This window comes from Dreissena polymorpha, chromosome 8 (genome assembly GCF_020536995.1).
Source record: "Dreissena polymorpha isolate Duluth1 chromosome 8, UMN_Dpol_1.0, whole genome shotgun sequence".
Lineage (NCBI taxonomy): Eukaryota > Metazoa > Mollusca > Bivalvia > Myida > Dreissenidae > Dreissena > Dreissena polymorpha.
The window spans coordinates 44,126,320-44,137,533 of NC_068362.1; the positions used below are offsets into that span (position 1 = coordinate 44,126,320).

Consider the following 11,214-nt stretch of genomic DNA (forward strand, 5'->3'; position numbering starts at 1 on the left):
CACGTTTGTTTGTTAATAAAGAATACAAAATTACATAAATAGTAATTATCGGCTTTTGACGACATAATAAAATTAAAACGCTACGTGCAGACGACAAGGTGTGAAATTACGCTCAGTGTTTTGCAGTTTTGACTTCGGATAAAAGACTGATAATCAGGTGCGAATTATAGTGTTGGGACCGACAGAATCACTTCGAATTAACGATTTCTTCGGTTTAACGAAGTTAGGGTTAACAATGAAATTTTACATTAAACAAAGAAGAACCAAAATCGGGGCCCGAAAAATACTTCGAAATAACGGTGACTTCGGATTATCGGTGTTCGAAATAACGGTGTTGAAGTGTAACTGTTTCTTATTAGTCTTGTTTGGTGACTATTTTTGTTCATCATAGTGAGAAAAACGGTGCAGAAGTAAAAATAACTTGGAATGTCTTAGAATCCTTTAAAGTTCGGTATTTTTTTCTTTAACTTTGATTTCGGATGCAGAATGCCATACCAATATAAAATATGCGAAAAAAGAACAGACACTCAAAATGCCGTATTGCAGTTTTAAAACCTTAATACTTTTTTGTATCTTTCAAAATGGTTCTGTAAATATTCGACTGTATGCTAAGGCTCGGCCGCAGACATTTTAATTTAATATTCTGCGGAAGCTTTTATAACTTGCACGTAATTTTATAATTTGACCGAGTAACCAATACCTCGGAAACAAAATTTAACAGTCCATATATTGTACATTATACGTACACTGTAAGCTCTGACAATGTTTTTGCGTTCCCTTTTATGTTTATTTCTTGTTTCCATTGCAATAGGCTGCGAACAATTTATAAAGCAGTATTTATTATTTTAATAATTGTTTAATTCTTCTTGAGTCGAGCAATGCATTTACTCAGAGGACTGGTAATCTGTACTTTCGTCGTCCAACGGAGCTCGTGTTGGATGTGGAGCAACGACTTTGACGAGATGCTTGACTTCAAATGTCCATACCGTCATCAGTTCATTGCAAACGTAGTCAGCCATCATGATAATGACAAGGAGGATAGACGGTTCGCTTTGTCATGCCGAGACATCATTCCTGGTGGAGGAGATCAGGGAGCAACCTGCGAACATTCAGGTTTGCGAAGAAACGCGACTTATTACTTGTACTCCTTTCAACATATATCAGTCAAACTTGCATGCATTGCTCCAAATCAAAGTTAGTTATCCGCGTGCAATTTTTCACTATTACACATTAACATTGCTGCTTTAGTTATTTCCCCTTTTATAATTAAGGATTCGAAAACATTATTGTTACAACTTTCTTAAATTACGACATACTTCTTTCTAGACGGGTATATGTCACTTATGCACAACTTCTTTTTTGACACCAGGCAATGTCAACAACCTTGATGGAATTGTGGACTACACGTGCCCAGGAAATGGGTACATAAACGGAATGAAAAGTGTCCACGACAACGGGGCCGAAGACAGGGTCTGGGCTTTCTACTGCTGCAGAATGCCTGGTAAATATGTTTAAAATAATATATTTCGTTGTTTTACTCAACAGTCAACGGATACATAATACTATGGGTAAGTGTGTCGTTTTTAGAAATTCACTGGTTGAAGTATTCCCCGTGGTCATTGTGATCGATTGCTGTTGTGTGTTCAAACAATGAGAAATAAGTGACCACAACTTGCGCAAACCCCGTTATTGAGATGGGTGTGGCACAGCGAAGAATTGCGCAGAATAAAACTTCCGCTACTTTGATGTTATTGATATAACTGATTATCTTTCACCAAAATTCCAGTATTTTAATTTTGTTGACAGCCATGTTTATTGTATGCATTTTGTGCCACATGCCCATATGGTATATGAAATGTCAATAAATAAAAATTAAAACTTGAAGTATGAATCATTATACCAATATTAATTGTATGGATATAGGGTATAGGTTCATGCCAAACTTAGTGGGATGTATTGCTCGCCAGTATTAAGCTGGCAATGCCCTTTATGCAAAAATATATTAAAGTAACGAAACGATGAATAAATTCATTTCCGCAGTGGAATCAATATTAATGAATTGATTTGTACCTTAATAAGTATACTGTTATGGTTTCATTTAACTCGTGAACGAACAAAAACCGAGTGCAGATATGGGACACAATCCATCCGTAAAATGTAATCCACGAGTACCGGGTCAATATCGTCGATCTATATTTAAGCAATTCACTTGTTAGTCTGTAAACGTACGTAAATGCGTCCGTCAATCGTGTCTAGGCTGTACGTTTAATGTATGAACAGGTTATTTTAAATTCTACCACGCCTGTGACTTGTTATCTATGGAAAAAAATGAAAAAAACGTGAAATATTCTGCCACAGTTTGGGCAGAGCTTATAGTTTTTAAAATAGTTCAAGAAATTCCAGGACATTGTTGCGTAAAACACTTAAACGCGCGAAACAGCAAACGTTTGAAATGTGTTCATCATGCAGCACAGTAAACCCACATAAGTACATACAATTGTTATATTTAAATTTACGAAAAATGTTTGCGTTTGGTTTATTTGGCATTTATAGCTCGCCAATGTTAATCTAGCACTGAACTTTATGCATTTCATATATTAAAATAACGTTACGATGATCATATTAATTTCCGTACTGGAAGCGATTTAAATCGATCGACTGAGTATTCTGTGATGGTCTCATGAAAGTCGTGCAAAACGGGAATGAACAAGAACGAATGCAAATATAGTAAACAATTAAAACTTATAATTTATGCTAAAGGAGTTCACAAGTGTCAGGTAAATGTTCTTGAGCTATATTATAAGCGTAGGACAAACTCCGAGTAACAACGATATATGGGATATACCCGTGCTTACCGCTTTTACGTGGGTGCAGGGATGTCTATTTGACTTAGACAACAGTAATACAAGAGGACCATGATGACACTGACGCGCTCATCTGAGTTCAAGGCAGACTTGAACCTATTTTACCCCACTTGTCCCATATTCAAACATTGCATTGATATTGTCAAGATGAACATTATGACAATGTTTCCTCGTCACCGAGTAAAAAATATGGTTTCAATAATGGTTATTTGGGTTTTCTAAGATTTGACAAGGTGACCTTAAGATTGGACACACGTGACCTAGAGTCGAACTCGGGTTAGACATTGTCAAGATTCTGACTAACTTTCATCAATTTGAGTCCAATCTTGACCTAAGTTGGTCAGAATGTTTATCTAGAAATATTTTGGCCAAGCTCGAGTGCGGGTCACGTGTGTCTTGTGTGTGGTCTAAAGGGCCTTATTGATCTTAACAACAGGTAAAAGTCTGACCCAATGCACGCTGACGGATTGGACCAATAACTACGATGGTTATCAGAACTACCATGTGCCCAATGGCTACGCGATGTATGGCGTTTATTCGGTGCATAGTAACTACTACGAGTAAGTAACCACTCATCTAATTGGCAAGTTAAATTACATGGATCCGACTTAACAGACGTTGTGTGTTCTATGATTTTAAGTTTAGCAACTGCATTATTTGATCTTTATTTACCACTGGAATACAACCTACAATCAATCTTACGTACAAATACGTTTTCACACTTGTGTTTTATTTTTTCATAAAGAAAGGACTGAATCTGCGCTCTGGGAAAACCGGGTTTAATGCATGTGCGTAAAGTGTCGACCGAGACACGTCCAGCTTATATGGATTTTTTTTCGTTTAAACGAAGTTTCTTCTGTACGAAAATCCATTCTAGGTGGAAAGCGTGTACCGTCCGCTCAGACTAATCTGAGACGACACTTCACGCACCTGCATAAAGTCAGGTTATCGCAGAGATCGGCTCATTAAATATGCAAGTTGCGCATTGTCATCTCAAGAATTTACTTGGTCAAGTATCGATTGTAATGCTAGTGGTAAATAATTGCAGACCGGTAATCAAATAATCTACCTAAAATGCTTGGACGATGCGTTTATCCAAACAGAAAGGCTGTGCAAACGTGCTTCTGGTCATCATGACATTTCATTAATAATGCATTTAACCAATCTGATAGTTAGGGACTAATTGATCGGTTGACGTTTCTGTTACTAGTTGGTCGAAAATTGTCCTTCGGAACGCCACCTCTTTGACAAAAACACTATCTAATTAATTGATACAAATAATGCTGATCCATTTTATGCTAGAATCGTAGTTTCGATCAGATAATTGTAGTTGGTACGGTGAGTGATTTTGAAAGAATTTTGGAATGGCCAGCCTTTTGTTTATCCCCGATAGTTGGCTTGTTCCAGAATCTACCTCATACTGGCATACGTCTATTCGGATATCTATTGGTTAATGGTTGTAATACGGACCTACACTACACTAGTTTACGCATACACGTCAATATGTAATAATGTCCAAAGACACATCTGTATGCATGTTTTTTCTATACACAATAATATCACATATAATTAGAATTCCGAATCTTATTATGTATATGATTTTAATTGACAGTTTCTTTCTATTAGCTCACATGAGCACAACGTGCTAATGGTGAGCTTCTGTGTTCAGTTTTTATCCGTCGTCCATCGTAGGTAGTCAAAATTTGAAAACGCTAGACATCATATGTATGGCATAATTTTCATGAAACTTGGTCGGAACATGATATGAATGATATCTATTTGTGCGAAATGGGCGACGGTTCAAGTCCGTTGAAAAACATGGTTGCCATGGGGGCGGGCAGTTCTCCCTATATTACTTTAGCAAAATATTATAAATATTCTTTCAGTCACAGTTTTTGTCAAACTATTATGAAACCTTCTCAGAACATGTGTTCAAATGATACCCCGTCGAGTTCGAAAATAGTTCCAGTCCTTTGAAAATCATTATCACTAGGGACGGAGAATTTTTCCGCATACGGCTTTTTGAAACCTTGTGAAAACCCTTTAGAAAAAGTAAAAGGCAATTTGTTTTCGAATCTTAATGATTCTTGCTCAGAATCTGAGTTCTTATGATATCGAAACCGAGTTTGCAAATGGTTCCTGTCCGCTGAAAAACATGGCCACCAGTGGTTGGCGCAGTTTTCCTCATACGCCAATAATGCCAATTTTTTAACGCTAAAGGGGTATCATTTTTTGGCCATTCATCGTGAATGTTTCTCAACATTTGGCATACAGATATTTCAACCGAGTTCCAAAACTGTTCCACTGTGTTGAAAAAACATTTTCAGCAGGGGTGGGGTAGTTTTTCCGTGATGGCTTAAGTGAAAATCTGAGACAACTATAGACATCAATCATTTACCTATTTGTCATAAAACATGCCCATAACATTCGTTCTAAAAATATCTCAGCAAGGTTGAAACATGGTTCAGGTCCGTTGAAAACATGGAAACCAGGGTGGTGTCCTTATATGGCTGTAATGAAATATTGTTTTCGTGAACACCTTACTCAGAAAGTTTGTCTGTATGATGTTCCCGGTCAAGTTCTAAAAAAAATAGGAAAAATCACAAACGCTGCTCATAACAGTTTAGTTTCTTCGGGTCTCATGTGAGTGACCTAGGGCCAATGGCCCTCTTGTCTGTATGTGTGGTTTGCGTGTTTTAATTCAAATGCTTGCTTGTATAAAACAATATTTTCACCATTTTTCCAGGGACAGACGTTTCAGATATCGGATTTGCACAGTCGGGGGAAAATAAGTGTTCCCATATACAAAATCACAAAAAATTGCTGCTTCTACGTTGGATTTCTTTTGTGTAAATCAAAAATTGGAATTGGCTACACGAAGCATAAGAATAGGAAAGACGAAAAAGAAACATTATTTTAGACAATTCACGTTATAATTGGCAGGCTTATTAGCGTCTTGTCCAGTGGCCGCATTTTGTGCTGTTCTTTTGTAATGTATGTATGTATGTATTTTATGTATTTTCCAGCAATTACCATGTTTGTTGAAAATGTAGCTACATGAGACTTTCTTTAAGACGTTTTGCCATTGTTAAAAAAATAGTGTGTTGATACCTTATACATGGCTCTCAAATTATGAAAATTAAGTTTGTATTTCATTTACTTCTCGAGATATTGCAGTATTCAGTTAAATAATATTTCAATCGAAAATAGAAGCAACACCGTGGTTACTTATAGGAAATGTTTGTGACCCAAATTTACATATATAGTACAAGAAAGCATAAAGTAGTTTTTTTAATTCAATACGTTTTACAAATCGTATATATTCCAATTCATGTCGATGTAATTCTAACTTTTTAAGAGAAACCCACCGTATGCAATTTCTTTTATTTTTGTTTATTTTCTAATTCTATTGCAATGTATAAACGGGCTTGTGTATATACTTATTGAAGCACTCAAAGAAACATGTCTTGTACACTATATTAACCTTCTTTTATTACATGTGTTTATATGCTTCTTAGACAATTACAGTGGAATTCCAATGAAACTTCGCAATATACTATTATTGCATGTTCATATTGCATTATCCGTGTATATGTCTCCTTCTACCTTTGTAATAATGTTTTGTTATGTATATGTAATTGGTATATAGAAATAAAAAGTGTATACATTGAAAAGTAAAAGTAACAAAATAAGATGAATATAAGACGAAGGGAAATTAATTAGTTAATATTTGAACAACTATATCCGAGATATGATATGGCACCTGAATTGTTATAAATATACGTATACTGATGCAATTAACATTGTATACTTACAATCAATAAACAGAACAGAACATGTGTTTTATTATGACTTGCACAATGTACATCGTCAGTATAACAAAACAAACAAATCATGATTAAGATTCATGTCATATTATTCATATAATATATAATTTCAATGCAAACGATAAACAAACAAGTACATTAAGTCATATAATATATAATTTCAGAACATACGGTATACAATAAAGTAAATACGGTATACCTGGTCTTTATTATAAAACATATTACATTTGACTATTCTATACATATACATTGCATTGGTTCAGAATTTTTATGTAGATGTCTTTATTTAAGAGGATAAACTTACATTGTGCTTCTTTCATTTAATGCGTATTTAATAAAAAGATAAATTTTAGTTAATTTGGTATTGTTATCAATGCCGGACATTTCCAAAAATGATAACATCGATGGGCGTTGGTAATAGTACGTTGGTACATATTTTGTGCGAATCTCCTCTAGAAATGGACATACAAGCATGAAATGATATTCATCTTCGAAAACTTGTGAATTACAAAATAAACAATAACGCTGATCCATAGTAATTCGATTTGTACCATAACTACCAGTTTGTACTCTTAGTGGGTGAACCGATAGTCTTAGTCTACAGAAAAATATTCTTAGGCTGCTAGGTAGTAAATCTAGGTATGATTTGTAATTTAAACTGTGTTTGCAAAAGGCATAATTCGTAAGAACATGGTTTGTATGCGTGTTCTGTGACAATTCCTGAATGAAATGGTCAATGATACGTTGTTTTAAAATACATATAAAAGATTTAAAATCGACAATGTCAGCATCTTCAAAATAAAGAAGTTAAACTACAGAAGCTCCAGCAGTATTGCATTTCTATTATACACACCTTTGTGGTCCTTAATTTATGGCAAGTGACTAATTGCCAAAACAGTACAGTACGGCACACAACGAAACAATATAAACACATAATAGAATAAAGCTGGGGTCACCGCTTTGGAACGGTCAATGCTAAGCACTGGGGGTTTAAATCGGTTATAGAGCGCTAAAGCTCACACTTGGCCCAGCAATATTCATGATACATATAAGTGTAAATAAAATTTAACCATATAGCATTGCAACTCAAATTAAACAGTAATAAAAGGGAGTTAAAACGCATTCAATTTAATAACTATATAATTACTCAATGTTAGAAAGGAGACCAGAGCAACAGAGTTACAACTTTTTGAGGCACGATGAAATGAAATTACGAACACGTATCAACTACACCCCTTCTTTTTACATAAATATTTAAGAATATAGCATCATATAGTTAACATTTTAGATCATCACCGCGCACATACATGAAGAAGCAGCAATATTGGGTGTAAAAGATCCATATTACATAGCTTGGCTGTTTATGTGACTGTAATATACTTTGAAAATAATGAAATTTAATGTAATATCTAAAAAGAATAACCGTATATACCGAGGCGATAATTTATCAAAACGAAAAGTATACTAGCAATGATAAAAAAGCTGCGTCATCTAAACACGAGTATATTATTCAAAATATATCAAACGAAGCTTAAAAATAAACCGATCAAGAAACTACCATCAGAGAAAAAATAATAATTAATAAAGTTGAACGATATAAACCCGATGACCTATCAAACACATAAGAGAAACCATAATTGTTCGGCAATAACTTTACATTATATACCCAATTTTTAAAGCCATTGTTACAATCTACCTTGGCTTGCTCATAAACCTTGTAATAATAATATTATCTGTATGTATAATTTTACTTCAGTATTTAATAATATTTAGATACCTTGAAATGAACAGAAGGTACCGACCTAATTCCCCATATACGCCCGCATTAGATGCATTAGTTTTAAGTTTTAAAATACGTTTGCAAAATTTCAGGTGTATTCTCTCTAGTTCATTTGATTGTTTGTATCCCCATACCTCTGCTAAATAGATAAGTATATAACCAACAAATGAATCAAAGAGTTGACACAATAAATTTGGCTTTAGTTCGTACTTTTTACAATGTTGCAGTAATATGTTACTTGCCTTTATAGCTTTACCTGCTAAATATTCTTGGTTCAGATTAAAATTCTCAGTGTAGTTGAAAACAGTACCAAGATAATTGAAATCGTCTACAACCATTAATTCTTTGCCATCGAAGTTCCATTTTTCATTTGATAACAGTCTGCCTCTCTTTCTGAAAACCATAAAAAATTGTTTAGTTTTTCTATATAATTTGTAACATATTTTACCATTTATAAAATGGTTCACTGTAACAATCTCTTGCCTATATATGTTTGCAATGTAAAACATTAAAACCTAAAAAATGGTTCATTCATGGCACGCAGCGGTTTTTCTGCACAAGAGTTCTGTTTCTTAAATACAGTATGCACTTTCGATGTTAATCCTATTGCTGTAAACTCATTGACTTATTACTCTTGTATAACTATACTGTCAACTCCCTAAAGTTTATCGTGGTTCCCGTGAATAACTGTACTCAGGATAGTAACAGTAAAGTTATGTCATTTTTAAAGGTGGTTTACTGAACCTGCTTCTACCATCAATAGTTATACATGTATATGTCGCAAACATAAAAAAAATAAAAAATATATATAATAAATAAAATCAAGAAAAATAAATATTGCCTTGTTAAACATTATCTTGTAATTTCGTTCTAATGGTTTATCTGAGAAACATTTGTATCAGTGCATGTTTTGTAGATGACCCACGAAATGATAAAACCTCAAAAACCACAATTTACAATAACGGTAAAAGCATTATGAGGGGGATTAGCAGTATGTGCTTGTTCAATTATTAATGTTTGTTTTCATGGTTTACAGTCACGAATGCTTTTATGATTCGACTTGTTCTCCTCTCTGTTTAATCTGTTTCTGTGTTGCTAGATATAGTCCTCATACTCAAAATTCTTTACTTTCTATAACTATCAGTGTTAGATAGATGGGAGATAGAGAACTGACTGGTTTGTTTTATGCTCGTGTATATTTAATCTAAAATAACAGTCTCGAGATCGGTGTGACGTATAATCAGTGTCCTTATTCCAGGTCATAAAATACATGCCTACCAGGATAGTATAGTCTGTTCCAACTAGTTAAAAGTGAATCACATATATTTTATGTCTTAACAAATTGCTGTTCTTGTACACATGTTTTGTTGTATGTATAGCTTAGTACTGAGTCATTACATGTTTTTCTTTGTGGCTGTTTTTATTCTTTTGAATACCTATGCAAGATTTACTTTGCTACTATATATTTCTGATGTTTAACCCAAAAGCTAAAATGGACTACGAAAACCATTTTTTATTAATTATGTTGGCCATAATGGAGTAAAATTATTAACTAAAGAAAACACTCACATTGATAGTATACTCTGTGTTTAAACGTTGTGGAGGACCACTAATATGAATATACATACATCTCTAAAATACATTTTGCAAATATACCTTCAAGTTGATACCAAAACTAACCATTTTCAATGTATTTTACAAATCCTAGGCAGCATGCACTCAACTATGTGTGCTAAGTATCAAACTGACTTCATGTAACCCTAAAACAGGAGTTCCGGTTTGGGGTTATGTGACCTTTAAGAGAACCCAACCCCTTCAAATTTGAATTAAAGGCACTTTTCCCACAGGTGTAATCTGTTTTGAGAAAGATCACAAAATTCCGGTACAATGACACAGATTTATTCATAAAAGTTGCCGTTGAAAGCGCCATGCGTAACTGCGTTTCGCGTCAAGAATTAAGGTAGAAAAGCCATATTTGGTTACATCATACAAGCAGCACTTAGACTCCATACAAGGCATCACTTTCGATTCTTATAGGCAAAGCTGATGTAACATATTACTTAATAAGTGAAAAAAATCATAAATGGCAATATGTGTGAATCAAAGCAGGTTTTGAACCGCATGCGAACAAACTGTTTTAATTTTTTTTTGGCATATTTTTGGTAAAATCCATGTAGAAGCAGCATTTCTAATGTCATTTGACCCAACAAAAGGGCTTGCTTGCATGAAAAAAACAACACACTTGATTTCCTGACTAAAAAAAAGTCATTGTCAGACATGAGCTTTAAGTCTTTTGTCACACCTGGACCTATGATTCCGTCTCGGACAGGCTCCGGAAAGTGTCAGTCTGGCCCGGGTGCTCAATTCCGTGTAATCTGAGAAAACAAAAAGGTTTTTTGTGCACATTTACCCATTACGGTGCCAACTAATGTAGTTAGATACAATTAGAGTAAGCTTTCAATAGTCTTTGTTGCTTTCTTTGCTGCAAATAAATAATTCACCACGCCGGCATCACATTGTCTGGCACACTGGCAAAGTTATCGCCACAAAATGTGGTTTAAGAGCTGCAGTAAATGTAAAACACCCAATTTTCCTAATTTTGGTGAAAAAAGTGTGCCAGGATATCAAAAACAATCATTTTACAATAAAATAAATTGAAAATAACAGCGTACTAACCTGCAAAGACGCCGATCCTCTCGACACGACTGGGCGAGTGTTGAGGGCCGTCTCCGAATCAGTCGTG

The 11,214-nt window shown here is 34.5% G+C and overlaps 1 protein-coding gene across 1 annotated transcript; it reads left to right on the forward strand.

Annotated features, from left to right (window-relative positions):
- Positions 1-1,348: 1,348 nt before the first annotated feature.
- On the forward strand, positions 1,349-7,043 carry LOC127842044 (hemagglutinin/amebocyte aggregation factor-like). Its single transcript, XM_052371361.1, has 3 exons — positions 1,349-1,501; positions 3,301-3,424; positions 5,611-7,043. Exons 1-3 carry the CDS (start codon positions 1,435-1,437, stop codon positions 5,654-5,656), a joined length of 237 nt encoding a protein of 78 aa, XP_052227321.1. The 5' UTR covers positions 1,349-1,434; the 3' UTR covers positions 5,657-7,043.
- Positions 7,044-11,214: the final 4,171 nt, after the last annotated feature.

Coding starts and splice junctions, on each gene's coding strand:
- LOC127842044 (XM_052371361.1), top strand. CDS start 1,435: ATGAAAAGTGTCCACGACAACGGGGCCGAAGACAGGGTCTGGGCTTTC. Junction 1,502..3,300: donor CTACTGCTGCAGAATGCCTG/GTAAATATGTTT, acceptor TCTTAACAACAG/GTAAAAGTCTGACCCAATGC. Junction 3,425..5,610: donor GTGCATAGTAACTACTACGA/GTAAGTAACCAC, acceptor CCATTTTTCCAG/GGACAGACGTTTCAGATATC.